At 60.5% G+C, this 16444-nt stretch overlaps 9 protein-coding genes across 9 annotated transcripts; 5 read left to right on the plus strand and 4 right to left on the minus strand.

The window, feature by feature from the left end:
• Window positions 1–14: 14 nt before the first annotated feature.
• KL911_002080 (uncharacterized protein) lies at window positions 15–1400 on the minus strand (the record flags this gene model as incomplete). The annotated part of the gene is made up of 1 exon (XM_043197110.1): window positions 15–1400. One exon carries the CDS (start codon window positions 1398–1400, stop codon window positions 15–17), a length of 1386 nt encoding a protein of 461 aa, XP_043055085.1.
• A 242-nt stretch (window positions 1401–1642) lies between these two features.
• Window positions 1643–3125, plus strand: KL911_002081 (uncharacterized protein; the record flags this gene model as incomplete). The annotated part of the gene is made up of 2 exons (XM_043197111.1): window positions 1643–1752; window positions 1817–3125. 2 exons carry the CDS (start codon window positions 1643–1645, stop codon window positions 3123–3125), a joined length of 1419 nt encoding a protein of 472 aa, XP_043055086.1.
• Window positions 3126–3197: 72 nt separating this feature from the next.
• KL911_002082 (uncharacterized protein) lies at window positions 3198–3800 on the plus strand (the record flags this gene model as incomplete). The annotated part of the gene is made up of 1 exon (XM_043197112.1): window positions 3198–3800. The coding sequence occupies one exon, from the start codon at window positions 3198–3200 to the stop codon at window positions 3798–3800; it is 603 nt and encodes a 200-aa protein (XP_043055087.1).
• A 24-nt stretch (window positions 3801–3824) lies between these two features.
• On the minus strand, window positions 3825–4349 carry KL911_002083 (uncharacterized protein; the record flags this gene model as incomplete). Its single annotated transcript, XM_043197113.1, has 1 exon — window positions 3825–4349. The coding sequence occupies one exon, from the start codon at window positions 4347–4349 to the stop codon at window positions 3825–3827; it is 525 nt and encodes a 174-aa protein (XP_043055088.1).
• A 36-nt stretch (window positions 4350–4385) lies between these two features.
• KL911_002084 (uncharacterized protein) lies at window positions 4386–5369 on the plus strand (the record flags this gene model as incomplete). The annotated part of the gene is made up of 1 exon (XM_043197114.1): window positions 4386–5369. One exon carries the CDS (start codon window positions 4386–4388, stop codon window positions 5367–5369), a length of 984 nt encoding a protein of 327 aa, XP_043055089.1.
• Window positions 5370–5748: 379 nt separating this feature from the next.
• Window positions 5749–8979, plus strand: KL911_002085 (uncharacterized protein; the record flags this gene model as incomplete). The annotated part of the gene is made up of 1 exon (XM_043197115.1): window positions 5749–8979. One exon carries the CDS (start codon window positions 5749–5751, stop codon window positions 8977–8979), a length of 3231 nt encoding a protein of 1076 aa, XP_043055090.1.
• Window positions 8980–8984: 5 nt separating this feature from the next.
• On the minus strand, window positions 8985–10561 carry KL911_002086 (uncharacterized protein; the record flags this gene model as incomplete). The annotated part of the gene is made up of 2 exons (XM_043197116.1): window positions 8985–10246; window positions 10549–10561. The coding sequence occupies 2 exons, from the start codon at window positions 10559–10561 to the stop codon at window positions 8985–8987; spliced, it is 1275 nt and encodes a 424-aa protein (XP_043055091.1).
• Window positions 10562–10639: 78 nt separating this feature from the next.
• On the plus strand, window positions 10640–15271 carry KL911_002087 (uncharacterized protein; the record flags this gene model as incomplete). Its single annotated transcript, XM_043197117.1, has 1 exon — window positions 10640–15271. The coding sequence occupies one exon, from the start codon at window positions 10640–10642 to the stop codon at window positions 15269–15271; it is 4632 nt and encodes a 1543-aa protein (XP_043055092.1).
• A 7-nt stretch (window positions 15272–15278) lies between these two features.
• On the minus strand, window positions 15279–16358 carry KL911_002088 (uncharacterized protein; the record flags this gene model as incomplete). The annotated part of the gene is made up of 1 exon (XM_043197118.1): window positions 15279–16358. The coding sequence occupies one exon, from the start codon at window positions 16356–16358 to the stop codon at window positions 15279–15281; it is 1080 nt and encodes a 359-aa protein (XP_043055093.1).
• Between the last annotated feature and the right edge of the window lie 86 nt (window positions 16359–16444).

Genomic DNA, 16444 nt, shown 5'->3' on the forward strand with positions numbered 1-16444 from the left:
AAATGACTATATGACTATATTGACACGTTGGGGCTGTTTGCGTAAGTCATCGCGGTGCGACGTTCGTGTTTGCCTTTCTTCATGAGCTGTTTCAGAGCCACGCCGTCGAGCGGATCGAGCAGCTCGAACGAGCACAGCAGCTCCTCGGAAACGGACATGACGGCCCCCCAGTTGTCGAACTCGCCGCAGTAGTTCGGGGCAGAGAACACGGTCACCAGTGACCGGTCGTTGAAAAACTCGTATCCGTCCTCAACGACCATGTGTGCACGCACCACGAGGTCGAATTGGAACTTGTTGAGGAACTTGTTGATAGCCACCTTGTTGAAACAGTAAGACACTCCTCGCTCGTTGTCCTCCCATTCGTTCGGGGTATCTGCTGGGTCCGACCAGAGCAGGTCGTTCAGCAGACCAAAGTCCGGCACGTCTGTGGGCCGTTTGATCATTCTTATTTCGTCCATGGAATTCAGCACCGGCGACAGCCCGCCGTGCACACAGAAGATCTTGGACGCGACGATTGCTGCGATCGGCAGCGTGTTGAACGTGTCGATAAATATCTTCCATGTCTTGAGGTTCGCTCTTCGCTTGCATTCATCGTAAAACCCGTAGGCCCTTGTGATCTGCGCACACTCGTGGTTTCCTCGTAGCAGGAAGAAATTCTCGGGGTACTTGATCTTGTAGCACAGGAGCAGCAAGATGGTTTCCAGCGACTGTTTGCCCCGGTCGACGTAATCTCCCAGGAACAGATAGTTGCTTGCCGGGGGGAACCCGCATTTGGTGAAGATGCGGATCAGGTCGCTGTACTGGCCGTGGACGTCGCCCACGATCTTCACGGGCGCGCTGAGTTCCAGCAGCGTAGGCTGGCTCAGGAATATTTCTCTTGCTGTGGAGCATATCATCTGAATTTCGGAGTTCTTGAGGCATATGGCCTTGGTTCTCTTGCCCGAGTAGCCAGCGTCCAGCAGCCGTTGGATCAGGTCCTCGATGTCCAGCACGCCCTGGTCCTGCGATGCTGCTGGCTCCGGGGCCCTGTACGACCCGGACTTGTACGAGCTCGCCATTGGCGATACCTGCGGGTTTGGAATATCGATGGACTGCGGCAGATTGGGCACGCTCGAGGCGAGCGACGAGGACGAGTTCACGCGCAGTATCGGCGACTTGGGCGGCACAGAAAGCATGCTGGGCGGAATGTCGATGTTGAGGTTTTCCATCTCGCCTGTGAGCTCCGTGAGACTCTTGGACGAGTCCCGTCTGTTTATTATGGGGGAGGACGAAACCGTCTTGAAGCTGGCGGTCTCGCTCGCCGAGCGCCGCGACCGAATTGAGCGCGTGCTCCTTCCGGAGGCCGATGTGTCTGTCCTGGAAAACTGCGGATTTTTGGGCTTAGACGGTTCGTTACCCATTTTAGTTGTGATAAACTTTTTGTAAAAAAACTTGAGGGGCAAGGAAAGAATAAGTCGCCTGGATATTTTATTAGGCTGGCTCTGAAACCAGCAAAAGCTAACTATTTCACCTCCAGGATTTTAAATGGTGCTAGCAGGCATATTCAGCCATTTAGACGACAGCCTCTGATTGCCCGCCGTCTTTTGCAACACTACATTTCTAACCAACTGCCAGACCAGCTACTCGACTCGCTACTTCTGCCATGCCACTAAAATCACTGCCCCGGCTTTCCTCAAGTCCTCTGTGCCAGAGCCCAAAGTTGTCAATTCTGTCTGCAAGCATACCTCTCAGGGCTGTGCAGAAAATTTTATCGTATGCTTTTTTGTGTGCGACCGCTCCTCCCCACTGTCCGGCAGTCGGCCGCCGCGCTCGCGAGAATCGACCCGGCGTACTACACAGACCACGTGCGGTACCACGCCGCGCTCGACCCCGCGAGCGAGCAGACGCGCGACCTGCGCGAGCTGTACACCGCCTTTGGCAAGTTGACACACGAGGCAGTTCTCCCCCGGCAAACCAAGGTCCGCTACTACGAGGAGCTGATCCGGACCTTTGTGCGGCTCGATTTTGGTGTCTACGCAAGCACGCAACCGCGTTTGGCCCAAATCAATGGCAAGCTCGGGCCCAGCACTCTCAAAGAGGTCCTGCTGGCCAATCCGGGCCGCAGGTGGTCCAGCTACGAGCTCTTCGAACAGCACTCCACCTCCGACCGCGATGTGAAGCATATTGTGCTGCAACGCCTTGTGGACGGCGAAAAAGCCGACACAGAGCCCGAAGACATCAAGATCTCCTTTTTCAAGGCGCGCAACATCCTGAAGCTGGCGGCCGATAGTTTCGCCGATTTGGGGCAGGATTCCCAGAAGAGGCTGGTCACCGACTTCTTCGCTCTGGAGCTGGACTCGTATATCGCTGTCCTGCCCCTGGACGTCGATGTCAGAAAACAGCTGCTGGAGCTGCCAGATCTCACGCCCAAACAGCGTCTCAGTCTGCTGACGCTGGATCTGCCGGATCCGGTGCTCATCGAGAACCTCGTGCCGATTGCTCGCGCAGGAAAGCTTGAAACATCGGAAAACGAGAAACTGATGCACGAACAGCTCGGCTTCCTGCCGGCTCTGGACCCTGAAAAAACTGCCTGGAAATTAATTCAGGTTCTCGAGCCTCTGCCTCAGGCCGCGGCTGCCATCGCAAAAGCGCGCGGATTTTTCCTGGAGAAACCGCAGGCCGTGCCGCCGGACTCGCTGGCCGCCAGTCTAGACGAGCTCAACTTTCTCATCGGCGCACACGAGACCGTGCGCACGGGAGCTACGCCTGTTCTTGTCGAGACGACCAGTCCGCAGATTGCGTGCGCAAAAATCCTGCTGCACGCGTGGAACGGCTGCCAAGACGAGGCGCTGGACGAGTACAATGCAGCAATCACCAAGTGGGGCGCAGAAACAGACACCAGCAGCCAGCTGGTGTACTGTCTCGTTCTTGCTACGTTGCTACAGCACGACGTGCAACTGGCGCAGTACATCCGCAAAAGAGCGGTCGACGCGGGTCTCGTGAGCAAGAGCGCCGACCGACGCGTCGCCGACACGATGAAGACCTACGGCGACCTCGTCGAGGAGAAGAGAGACGCGCGCCAGGGCCTCCAAAACGAAGTGCTATCCACCCTCGTGCATTTGGCAGAAACTGTGGAGACCGCCTAGTCACGTGACTATTCACAAGCTTACAGAAAAAGATCTGAGGACGAAAAGTTGGTGAAAAATCTTGATCCCAGCATGTCCAGCAACATCACTTGGCACCACAACCTCACGACCGAGGAGCGCAACAAACTGACTGGCCAGAAAGGCGCCACCGTGTGGCTGACCGGGCTGAGCGCGTCCGGAAAGAGCACGATCGCATGCGGTCTCGAGAGACTGCTGCTGACCAAGGGAATCAATGCCTACAGACTGGACGGCGACAACGTCCGGTTCGGTCTGAACAAGGACCTGGGTTTCAGCGAGAAGGACCGTGCCGAGAACATCCGTCGTATTTCTGAGGTTTCGAAGCTTTTTGCCGACTCGTCTGCTATTGCTATCACGTCTTTTATTTCTCCGTACAAAGGTGACAGAGCACAGGCCAGACAACTTCACGAAGAGGCCGGCCTTCCGTTTGTCGAGGTGTTTGTCGACGTGCCGCTGGAGGTGGCCGAAAAGAGAGACCCCAAGGGCCTGTACAAGAAGGCCCGGGAGGGCCTTATCAAGAACTTCACTGGCATCGACGACCCGTATGAGGCTCCCGAAAAGCCGGAGATCCACCTGGACACCAGCACGACCGGCGTCGAGCAGTGCATCACGACGATTGCCGAGTACCTTGCGTCGCACGGGATCGTGCCTAACTAGATTCTAATGTCATGCATGTAGTTATCAATTGTAGGTTTCCGCAAAATCGTCCCAGAGCTCGTCCACGTGCTGCCACGACTTGTAGCCGTACTCCCAGATGTTGAGGTCGTGGCCGGCGAGCGCCTGGAACGTCTCGATCGGGTTCTGTGTCCACAGCGTGTCTGGAACGTCCAGGCTCGCGAGATCGAGGCCAGGAGACGAGACGTCCGGCAGCTGCGGCCGGTAGCTGGCAAGCAGGTTCTGGACCTTGGTGTGCTTGACGGTGGCGTCCTTGTTGCCCTCGCTGGCCATTTTCGCGACGATCGCAAGTGACGAGTCCAGGAAGCGCGAGCACTCGTCAGTGTTGAACTGCAGCACGTCGCCGCAGATGAAGAACGTCAGACACGCGCTGTAGATGTAGTCGAGGTCCATGACGCCGTAGGTCGCGAGCATGCCCTCGTTGGCGCACGAGTTGGCGATGTAGACCGTCATCTGCGCGGCGTTGAGGCAGATTGTGAGGAGCTCGCACAGGTCGGTGGTGATTTTGAAGTCGGGGTCTGTCTTCTTCATCTCCACCAGACTGTACAAAAACGGGATCGTGGTGAGATGGATGCAGAAACAGCGATTGAGGTGGAGCGAGCACACCAGCCGCTTGTGTTTGAGGTCGTCGGACGTGGCGTTGTACTGCAGCTGCAGCTCGCGCGGCAGCGTCTCGTTCCACTCGACCAGTTGCTGGATGATGCCTCCCAAGATCTCCGTCCAGTCGGAGGTCTTGCCGAGCCGATAGATCGCGCGGAATATGTTTTCCGAGATGGCGCTGAGCTTGATGTAGGTTGCAAACTGCGCGGCGGCCGTCGGGTTGGGCACATCCTTGCACAGCATCTGCGGCAGCGGGCACGAGATGTCCTGCGACTGCAGGAGCGACGGCTCGCCCATTTTCGCCGCGAGCGTCTTGTTGAGCCCGTACGAGACCCAGAACACGCGCGCCTGGAGGTCTGCCTCGCGCGACGTGGGCGAGAGCTCGTTCTTGCTGAGCCCGATGTGGCTCGCGAGCTGGATGGCCATGTTCGAGTAGAGCATGCAGTCGTCGTCGCGGCCGAGCGAGCGGAAGAAGAGGCTCGCGAGCGTCAGAGTCGCCACCGCAATGTAGTTTTCGGGCTCGCTTTTGATCTGCGTGCAGGGCAGCACCAGCGTGAGTCCGCTGGAGAGCAAGTACCCGGTAATTGGGTCGGCACTTCGGGTGTACTTGGTGCCCAGGGCCATGACGACAAAGCAGAGAGCGCGGAACTGGATCGAGGGGTGGTCTGCGAGGCCGCCGAACCGCGTGGACGGGTCGTACGTCTGCGACAGCTGGGTTTTCAGCAGATCGACGTCGTACGGAAAATAAATATCGTTGAGGAAGAAGTGCGACCGGTCGACAAGAAACATGGCCTCCTGGAACGTGAGGCACTTGAGATAGCTCACCACGCGTGTCCTGTCGGGTTTAGGCAGCCGGGTGGCCGCGGCGTCCGGCTCCAGGGGATGAATCTTGATTTTGTCCAAGCTCTCGAGTCTCGTTCTAAAAGAGGAAATAGGCCCCGTGGTATCTGAGGGCGGCGCCGGTACCGTCTCGCGCGCGGAGCGCGCCGCCGCTAGCTCCCGCTGCAGCCGCTCGATCGTGCCGAGCATCTCCTGGTACTTGGAGTAAAGCACCGAGATTCGTCTTTCGTACGGCGAGTACACACACCGGATCTTGAGCTTGAGACAGCGGTCGCACGGATCGGAGCCCGAGCACCGGTTCTTGCGTCGTTTGCACGAGTCGCAGCTGGTGTGTTAGAGTCTGTCGTCGCGAGACTTACGCCTTCTTGTTTCTGTTCGACACAGAGAGCTGGATTTCCGACATGTATTAATTCCTGGGCTCATCCTAAAAAAGATAAGCTAGTGTTTTTGTTATGTAAGCTGGAGTCATTTTTTCATTTATTTTCTTCTCATGCGATGGCACAGGATCCGGGTCTCCATCCGGACGCAGCTGATAGCACTCGTGCTGTTCGTAGCGCTGTTTTCGCTGTTTGTGCTGGCCATCGTGGCCGGCATCTACTTCACGTGGGTCTTTAGCGGGGCGAGGGTCGAAAAACTGCAGGTTGTGGCAGAGCTCAAGGCTTCGCAAATAAAACAAAGTTTCACGTTTTTCTACTACCAGATCTACTTTTTGAGCAAGCGGGACACGCTCGAGGACGCGCTGAGCTACCGCAAGGCGGGAAACACGTCTTACTCCGTCACCGCAGACGCCGTCAAGATAATTGAACAAACACTCGACTCGTCTGCCTCGCTGAACGCCGCGCGGCTCTACGACGTCAACCTGTCGCTGATCGCGAACGTGTCGAACCGCGAGGCGGCCGCCAAAATCGCCGCAGACTCGCTCGAACGCCTGTACGTTCTGGGCCACAACGACTCTGCCGAGGTGACCGATCAGCTGACCGAACGGCTCGGCTACGTTGCCGGGCCCATATACTACAACACCTCATATTTCATATCTCTGACGCTGCCCGTGTACTCGAACTCGTCTGTGCTGCTCTCGACGCCCAACTTGAGCGGCTACATCTCCGTCATCGTCAACGTGGACTCGGTCAAGGACGTCATAAACGGCGCGTCGACCGACGACTACGCTGGCATCTATCTTTTGAAAGCGCTCAACACCACCGCCAAAGCAACGCCCCCCGACAAGTACTCGTACGTGTTCGAGCCCCGCGACAGCGAGTACAACATCTCGTCCTATCCGCCTGCCGAGGCCGTCTTCATCCACAACAAGGACATCGGCTACGCCGACTTGCGGAACCCATTTGGAGAGCGGGTTTCCGTCGGATACGCCAAGGTGGATCTCACGTACGCCAACTGGATGATCTCTGTGGAGCAGAGCCACGGCAAGTTCATGGAGCCGACCTATCGGCTGACCAAACTGCTTGTGGGTGTGTGCATCGGGATTGCCGCGTTTCTGTGTTTCGTGACGTTCCCGCTTGCGCATTACGGCGTGCGGCCAATTCTGAAGCTGCAGAAGGCCACCGAGCAGGTCACGGAGGGCCGTGGGCTGCGCACGCAAAAGCGGCGCAAGAGAAACGGAGCCATTTTCAGCTTTGACCGCGGAGACAGCACCCGGCGCGCAAACAATCAGAGCACGGACGACTTGCCGCCGCTGCCGCCGGGGCCGGCAGGCAGCCAGTTCGCGAAGGGTAGCAGGCACGGCCCGCTCGGCAGGCTGCGACGACTGATGGTCCCGAAAAGCGTCAGCGACACAGATCACGTGAAAACGGAGTCGAGCAACACGAGCGACGAGAAGCTGTTTGGGCGCGAGCTCGACGACGAGCAGCGCGACACCACGGGCCGCGCCGTGCCAAGCCGGCAGTCTCACGAGAGCTTCCCCGACTGGGCCGCCAGCGGGCGCGTGCCGACGCCGGCGATCGTGCAGGGCAAGGGCCTCTTCTACGACGAGCTGAGCGAGCTCACGGAGGCGTTCAACGCGATGACCGAGGAGCTGGACCTGCAGTACGCACATCTCGAGGACCGTGTGCGGGCTCGGACCAAGGAGCTGGAGGTGGCCAAGACCCAGGCCGACGCGGCGCGGCAGCAGGCGGAGGCGGCGAACGAGGCCAAGACGGTGTTCATCGCCAACATCTCGCACGAGCTGCGCACGCCGCTCAACGGCATCCTCGGCATGACGTCGGTGGCCATGGCCGAGACCGACGTCGACCGCATCCACTCGTCGCTGGAGCTCATTTTCCGCAGCGGCGAGCTCCTGCTGCACATCCTTACACAGCTTCTGACGTTCAGCAAGAACCAGCTGCAGCGGTCGAAGCTGCAGAAGCGCACGTTCCAGATCTCGGAGCTCGCGTCGCAGACAGAGTCCATTTTCGGCAAGACCGCGCTCGACCAGAAGGTGAGGCTCGAGCTGGCCGTGAAGCCGTCTGTTCTGCGCCACATGGTGCTGTTTGCCGACTCCAACCGCCTCATGCAGGTGATCATGAACCTCGTGAGCAACTCGCTCAAGTTCACGCCCGAGGAGGGCGTCGTGACGATCTCGATGCGCATTCTGGGCGAGTACGACGCGCAGCGGTCGCGCGAGGCCAACTACGCGAGCGTCTTCATCAAGAACAACCCGGCGTACTCGTCTGCTGCGCCCGCCGGCTCGGACGCCGCGAGCGTCGACACCATGGCGTCAGGCAGCTACAGCAGCGTGCTGGCCGCGTCGTACAACCACGGCACCGAGCTGCGCGCCAGCGTCGACTCGCTCACGTCCGGACTCGACGACGGTGGGTACCTGGATAGCCAGAAGGAGAGAAAAATGTACACCAAGTTCAGCAAACCGATCAAATGGGTGTTCGAGCTGACCATCACCGACACCGGGCCGGGCATCGACGAGTCGCTGCACGACAAGATCTTCGAGGCTTTCGTGCAGGGCGACCAGACTCTGTCGCGGTCGTACGGGGGCACCGGTCTGGGGCTGTCGATCTGCAAGCAGTTCGCGCAGATGATGCACGGAACGCTGACGTTGCGGTCGAAGGTGGGCGAAGGCTCGTCGTTCACGTTCACGATTCCTGTTCCGCAGGTTGGCGAGTGCCCGTACGAGGAGCCGGCGCCGAAACGGGTCAGCTTCGCGAACGGGGCGACGTCGGTGCCCGAGATGCCGACGGTAGAGTCGGCGTACATGGGCAAGCCGGATCTGATCACGAGAGCGTCGACGGGCACGGCGCAGTCCCACAGAAAATCGTCCAACAGCTCGAACGTGTCCAGCGCGGCGTCGTCGAGCAGCACGAGTCCAATCAAGGTGCTCATTGCCGAGGACAACCTCGTCAACCAGGAGGTGATCAAGCGGATGCTGAAGCTGGAGGGCATCTCCGACGTGACCATGGCGTGCGACGGGATCGAGGCGAGCGAGTTCATGACGGAGGCCGTCGAGAACAACAAGACGTACGACCTGGTGTTCATGGACGTGCAGATGCCCAACATGGACGGTCTTTCCGCGACGAAGTACTTCCGCGAGGAGCTCCGGTACACGGGGCCGATCGTCGCGCTGACGGCGTTTGCCGACCAGAGCAACAAGGACGACTGCCTGAAGGTGGGCATGTCGGGCTTTCTGTCGAAGCCGATCAGCAGAGCCTTGCTGCGGCGCATTCTGCACGACTTCTGTCCTCAGCTGTGTGCGAGCACAGAAAATCATAGAGTTTAACGCTATTATTCCTCGTCCGAGCTACTTAGTTCCACCATCGTGGGCGTCTCGTGCGTCCCGTAGATCCTCTGTCTGCGTAGTGTTTCGTCCCTCGTTCTTTCGAGCGACTTCTCTGTTTTCGCCGTGCTCAGCAGCTGTGCCACGCGCTCCGACCGGGCCGCCGCCTCGTCCTGCTCTTTGCGCCTTTCGAACATGCGCTGCGTCGGGTTGAACCCGATGCGCACCATCGTTTGCGGGTCGAACGCGACCTTCGTGGCCCTCTGCCGGCTCTCGCGCGACTCCGGCGTCTCGAGACTCGTGTCTTTGAGCGTGTCGCCGTCGGCGAGCGCGACAAGCTTCTGGCGTAGTCGCTTCTCGTTTTTCACGCGTGCCAGCCGCGATTTTGCGCTCTGCAGATCGTTGATCAGTTTTGGGTTCGCGTAAGAGTCGTCGAAAAACGCCTTCGACACGTCCGGGTTCGAGAAGTACAGCCGGCCCACGTCCTCCTTCGGGACCGACGCGTCAGCGACCATCAGCCCGTCCAGCTGCTCGCGGCCGTTTCTGCGCTTGGTGGACATGTACATCGCCTGCTTCACGCCGTCCTCTGTCGGGGTGAACATCCTGGAGTTGCCGGTGAGCTCGAGCCGTTTGGACGCGGTCCGGTTGAAGCTGAGCTCGGTGTGGTAGTCGCAGTACTGCGTCTTGGAGAGGTCGACCGGCGCGCGGCACAGAGAGCCGTCTTTCTTGACCGACTTGCAGAGCCCAAAGTCACGTGCGTGGCCGATCTCGAGGATCGCGTCGTAGTCCTCCTTCAGCGAGAGCGCAAACCCGGCGCGCTCGCGCAGCACCCATATCTGCGGGTTCAGCACCGCCACGACGTCTCCGAGCCGCAGCTTGTAGTATTTTCTGAACGCTTTGGAGAAGAGCGTGAGCGTGAGCTGCTGCTTTAGATTGGACAGCTGAACCGACATGTACTTCGTTTTATCGCTGGCCGTCTGCTTGGCCTCCGATTTCGCCGCCACGACGCCGACAACGGCGAAATTCGCGTACTGCGGCGGGTCGAAGTTGGGCGCGTGGATCTTGGCCAGCGCGTGGTGCACACGCAGCGGCTCGATATTTTTCAGCAGCTTTTCGAGCGTGTCCTGCGAGTAGTACCGTTTTGAGAGCCTGTTTTTCGAGTACGTGTCGACGTCGTCGACCGCGTCGTTGGTCCTCTGGCGCAGCAGCTCCTCGTCGAACGAGAGCACGCGCAACTCGCGCACCTGCTCCTGGAACTTGCGTCGTTTTTCTGTCTCGTGCGACAACTGCCGGTTGAAAGTGTCGAGCCGCCGCGCGAACGAGCTCGTGTCGGGCTTCGCGGTGCTGATTCTGGCCAGGACCTTCTTCTCGGCCGCGCAGTGCTTGCGGAAGTACGGGGTGGCGGCCGACTCTCGCGGATCCTCCTCGTCAGACTCGACCGCACTTTGGGCTTTTTTCTGCTCCTTCAGCGTGCGGATCTGGTGCAGCTGGTCCAGGATCTTGTCCTCGAGGTCGGAAAGGTCTATGTTAGAGCCTAATGGGGCGTGTGGGCCGCCAAACGCGTGAACTTACCGTCTTCAGCCATAGAGTTTGAAAGAGACACCTCCCACCGAGTCAAGCCATTTATTTATTTTATTTCATTATTTTATTTTATTTTTCTAGCATGGAGACCACGGGCGACAACGAGCTGAATGCCGCACAGGTGCAGTCATCGGCCGGTGTTGCAGACTCCGGCAACGTGGAGATTGTGTGCACATTTTTCCAGCTCGACCCGAGCGCGGTTTCGCAGCCGGACGTGGTCGACAAACTGCTGGCCAAGATGCACGAGTTTCAGGAACAGAGCGCCTCGAAGCAGGTTTTGGAGCTCGATTTCGAGCAGTTCCGGCACACGGCCAGCAGGAAGATAGAGCAGCTTGTGGAAGACAGCCAGAAGAAGGCCCGCGAGATAGAGGAGCTGCACAAGCAGGTGGAGGTGCTGGAACAAGAAAAAACGCAGATTGTCGAGGCGAGCCGCGAGACGGCCGAAAAAGCCAGCGAGCTGGAGGCAAAGGCGGCTCAGGAGGCCGAGTCCAAGCGGACGGCGTACCAATTGCTCGACAAGAAGCAGCAGGAGGTGATAGATCTGGGGCAGGAGATAGGACGGCTGTCCGAGCTCAACAAGACGCTGCGAGAGAGCGTGTTCACTCTGGAGAGCGCAAAGGAGAACGCTGTCTCGGAGTCGCTCAAGGCCAAGTTCGAGACCACGCGTCTGGAGCAGGAATTGCAGCTGACGAAGCAGACGTCGTCGTGGTTCGAGACAGAGCTGAACCGCAAGGCTGACGAGCTGGCGCGGCTGCGTGAGGAGAGCCGGTCGCAGAAGACGGCTTTACAGAGCGAGCTAGAGGCTTTGAAGCAGGAGTACGCGGTGGCGAAAAGCTCTGTGCAGAGTTTGAGCGATTCGTTGCGGGAGATCGGCGTGAAGCACGACAAGACGCTGGTGGAGGTGAAGAACCTGCGGGATAAGCTGGCGCTGCAGCAGCAGGAGTTTGCCGAGGAAATGGCCGGCAAGGACCGTCTCAACCAGCTGTTGGAGAAGTCTGCCAGCGACCGCAAGCAGCGGATCGAGGAGCTGGAGAAGATGTACGCGGAGCTGAGCGACCGGGTGGCTTCGGAGGAGGCCGACTACAGACAGCAGTTCGAGACGCTGCAAGAGCAGCTGACGGCCAAGGAGACGGAGCTGCGCGAGATGGAGAGCACAGTGGCCAACCAGTCGGATTACGACACGACCAACGTTCTGGGCGACCTCGGCCGGGGCAACAGCGTTGTTCTGACGCCGTTGTCGCAAAAAGTGCTGAAGAACATGGGCGACGCGTACTCTGTGACGGAGCTCGTTTCGGAGAGCAACCGGCTGCGGAAGGAGCTGAACAAGGAGAAGCGGCTGCGTGCGCGGGTGGAGTCCGAGCTCGGGGCGATCTTCAAGGAGCTGGAGGCACGGATGCCGCTGCTGCAGTCGTACAAGGACAAGTGCGAGGAATACGAGGCGCGGCAAACGCAGCTGAGCGCGATTCTGGACTCGATGAAGAAGGAGAACAGCGTTCTTGCAGGGCAGCACGACGCTCTGCGCAAGAAGCAGGAGGAGACACTGGTGCAGGTGCGCGAGCTGACGCAGTACAACACGGACCTGAAGCGGCAGGTGGCGGTGCTGCTGGCGCAGGTGACGCTGCGAGAGTCTGGCGAGGAGCCGTTGAGCAGGGCGGAGAAGCAGCAGCTGGGCGACCTGGCGGAGCGTCCCGAAGAGACCGAGACGGCCAGCCTGATCACGGAGCGGCTTTCGACGTTCAGAAGCATTCCGGAGCTGCTGGAGAAGAACAGGCAGCTATTGGCGGTGTCGAGGCGGCTGGGCAACGAGCTGGAGCGCGGCGAGAGCCACGCAGACGAGGCCGAGAACGAGGCGCTCGAGAAGGCGACCCAGGCGATCCAGAAGCTGCAGCAGCAGCTTCAGCAGACAGAGACGCGGCTGGAGGCCGTGAGCAACAGCAGAGACATGCTGCAGAAGCTGGTGGAGGGCCGTGAGGCGGAAACCAGTCCGGCGGCGGACGTGAGTCGGCTGCAGACGCTGGCCGAGGAGCAGCAGAAGCAGATGGAGTCGCTGAAGAAAGACTACGGCGTGACGATTGAGAACTTGAACGTGCAGGTGCGCGAGCTGACGGGCGAGAAGCTGCAGCTGTCGCTGGATCTGTCGCGCGCGCGGTCGTCGTGCGAGCTGCTGGCCGAGCAGAACCGGTCGGCGGCGTATCTGCACGAGCTGGCGAAGTCTGAGGTGGCGGAGCTGAAGAAGAGCGCCGGACTGATGCAGCAGAACCTGACGCAATTGGAAAACCGTGTCCAACAGCTGACCGAGGAGCTGCTGGCGTCGAAGAGCTCGCAGAGCGGGCTGGAGGCGCGCGTGAAGGCGCTGACGTCGGAAAAGAGTCTGTGGCAGAGCATGGAGTCGCGGCTGCGCGCAGACATCAACGGCCTGGTCGACGAGAAGACGCGGCTGGCGACGACGGTCGCCAAGATGCAGGCGCTGGACAACGAGCGCACGGCGTCGTACGAGGCGGCGACGGCCCGTCTGGGCGAGAATCTGGCCGCCGTCGAGAACGAGCTGCAGAGCACGCGGGCCAAGCTGGAGAGCAGCAACGAGGAAATCAAACGGATACTGCACTCGAAAAACTCGGACGCGCAGACGTACCAGAAACGGATCGACGCGCTTTCGGGCGAGGTGGCGTCGTTGCGCGAGAGCCTGGCCTCGAAGAGCAGCAACGTCGAGCAGCTGAGCGAGCAACTGGCCACAGTGAACAGAAAATACCAGGAGATCTCGAACCGCAAGAACTCGGCGATGGCGGCGATCAACGCGTCCGGCGACACGGCCGAGGACGTGGTGGCGCTCAAGCGCGAGCTGACGCAGACGCTGGAAGACCTGGAGCTGGCGAACGCCAACGCGGAACAGTACAAGGAGGTTGCGAACGCGGCGGAGCGGGAGCTGGCTGCGCTGAACGAGACGTACGAGAAGTTCCGCCAGGCGTCCGAGGAGAGCGAGCAAGCGCGGGCAGCGGACTGCGAGAAGCTGCGGGGCGAGCTGGCGCGGGCTTTGGAGCAGCGCGACGGGCTGGAGAAGCGTGTTTTGGAGCTGGAGACCGCCAACAGAGACCTGCAGGCCAAAGTTGGCGAGCTGAACGCGACGATCGACTCGTTCGACGCGGTCAAGAAGGACTACGAGACACAGTTTGCCAAGCTGCGCGACGAGATGGGCGGTGTTCAGGCTGCGCTGCGCGAGAAGCAGCAGGAGGTGGCGGGCAAGACGGACGAGTGGCAGCAGCTCGCTGCTGAGCGCGAGAAGGCGCAGGGTCTGGTTGGCGAGCTGCAACAGCGTGTTCAGGGCCTCGAGGCGCAGCTGGCGGGCGCGAGAGCGGACGTTTCTGCCGCCGAGGAGCGGCTGGAGCAGGAGAAGCAGGAGCTGGTGCGGGAGCTGCGGGCCAAGGAAGCGCGCGTGACGGAGCTGGACGTGCAGAACCGCACGCTGATCAACCAGCTGGAGAGTCGGGTGAGCGTGGGCGACGTGGGCGAGGACGGCGACATGAAGAGTCTGATCACGTACTTGCACAGAGAGAGAGACTCGCTGGCACAGCAGCTGGAGTACTCCCGCGTGGAGGAGAAGCGGCTGCGGCAGGCCGCTGCTTTGGCGCAGAGCGAGGCGGCGGAGGCTCGAGCAGAGCTTGCGCGGGTGCAGGAGGAGAGCGCGTCGAGCACGAAGTACACGGAGGTGTTGGCGGAAATGCAGGCGGCGGGCCACGAGCTGGAGCTGTTCAAGGATAACAACAGACAGTTGCGCGAGGAGAACTCGCGGCTGGCTGCCCGTCTGGAGCAGCTGGAGCAGCGCGCGGCGGCGGCGGAGCAGAAGTGCGGCCCGCTGGAGCAGCAGGTTGCGCAGCTACAGAGTGAGCTGGAGATCCGCGAGTCGCAGCAGCAGCTAGTGGTGTCGCAGATGGAGTACTGGAAGAAGCGTGTGGAGGAGAAGGGAGAGGAGAGCGGCAGCACGGCGGAGGTGGCTAACTTACAGAGCGAGCTGGAGGCGGCGCGCAACAGCGAGCGGCAGCTGCAGGAGCGGTACGACAAGCTGCGCGCCGAGGCGCAGGACAAGCTGAACAAGAGCCGTGTCGCGCGGCAGCAGCTGAACACGGAGAAGGACGCGTTGGCCGCGAGAATCCGGGAGCTGGAGCAGCAGGCGCAGCAGGCGCAGCCTGACACCGCGACGTCCGAGCTGGAGCAGAAAGTGCGCGACGCGGTGGCGGCCAGCTCGCGGATCAAGGTCGACTACGATATCCAGGTGAACCGGCTGGAGGCCGAGATCAGCCGGCTCAGGGCCGAGATCAAGCAGAGCCAGCCGGTAGACGAGGCTGCGATCCGCCAACAGATCAAGGCGGAGTGCGACGCGGAGCTGGAAGCCCACAAAAAACGAATCCGCGCACCCGTGCAGGCGAAGATCAACGAGGTGATTGAGCAACGGTGGAAGGCGCGCAAGGAGGAGCTGGAGAAGGAGTTTGCGCAGAAACAGAGCGCCACGGACGAGCTGCTGAAGCGGTTTGAGCAGGAAAAGGAGCAGCTGAAGAAGGACACCACCGCGGCGATCCGCAAGGAAACCGAGTTCAAGGAGAATATTCTGAAGAAGCAGCTGGCGTCGTTGCGCGAGAAGGTCAAGACGCTGGAGGCCAAGCGGCCTGCGCCCGCCGAGGACGACCGCGCCGACGAAAAGCGGGCAAAGACGGATAACTAGTGTAATATTAATTCTTATTTGGCGATATGTATTGCAGGTTGGTGGACTCGACGGAGCGGAAGAGCACGCTGGATCCGGCGGGCTGGACGATCAGGCCGTCGACGCAGATGCGGCGCAGACGGGCGTCCTGCTCGTGGATCTCCAGCTCGACAGTGCGCGCCTTAAGGTAGCCGACGCGCGGGTCCTGGACGTGCTTGCCCGCGTTGTACGCCTGGCCCATGATCTCCATCACGGTGGCCGGGGGCTGGTGGTGGAAGTACACCACGTGGAGCGCATTTTCTGCCGGGTCGGAAGCGGGCGAGATCTCGAACGTTGCTTCGAACCGCGGCACGGCAGCGACGACAAAATAGCTGAGTGCGGCGTGGTTTTCCACTGCAAGCCCGTCTGCGCGGAACGAGCCGTGGAACACGGGGTTTTGCTCGAGAACGCGCCGCGCGGCGACTTTGAACCGCTCGTTGCCGAGCTTGCGCAGCTCGGGCGAGTCCGAGTCGGCCACCAAGCACGCGTGCAGCCCCCACGACCCAACTACGAGGAACCGCACGCTAGACACGGGTTGCGCGCCCCCTTGCGCGAGCAGCTGCGACCCCTGCTCAAAGACGGCCTCGTACAACCGCAGCGCGCGCGTAGTGCCCGTGGTGAGCGCGTGGACAGCTGCCAGCGGCGTCGACAGCCCGATAGAGTGCGCAAACGCGTTGCCCGTGCCCATTGGCACCGTCAGCAGCGTCACGGTGGCGTTTCTGGCGACGGAATTGACGAGCTCCGTGATAGTGGTGTCGCCGGAGATTAAAATGAGCAGCGTAGGGGCGCCGCTGACGCTGGCGGCCACTTCGCGGATAGTTTCTGGCGACGTGGTGGCAACGTAGCGGTGCGAAAGGTTCCAGCTGTCCAGAAGGGGCAACAGCAGCTGTTTGTAGACGTCCTTGGTCGGCACTCTGTTGCCCGACTTGACGGAGTCAAGGACAACGATGCTGGTGGCCTGGAGAAGCGGCGGGACGGGGGCGCCTCCGCTGCCTTGCGGCGTCCAGAGATACTCCGACGGCGATTCTGTAACAAGGACGGGACCTGTTCCTGTGATAATGAGAGACATGAGTTGGCACAGCCACGGGGGACGGGAATAAGTGGCCCTGTCTGCGACGGAGTTTGTGTGGTGTGGCTGGTGGGGGTGAGCTGCCA

Source organism: Ogataea haglerorum (genome assembly GCF_019207285.1).
Source record: "Ogataea haglerorum isolate 81-453-3 chromosome Unknown 81-453-3_NODE_5_length_632335_cov_97.011461, whole genome shotgun sequence".
Classification (NCBI taxonomy): domain Eukaryota; kingdom Fungi; phylum Ascomycota; class Pichiomycetes; order Pichiales; family Pichiaceae; genus Ogataea; species Ogataea haglerorum.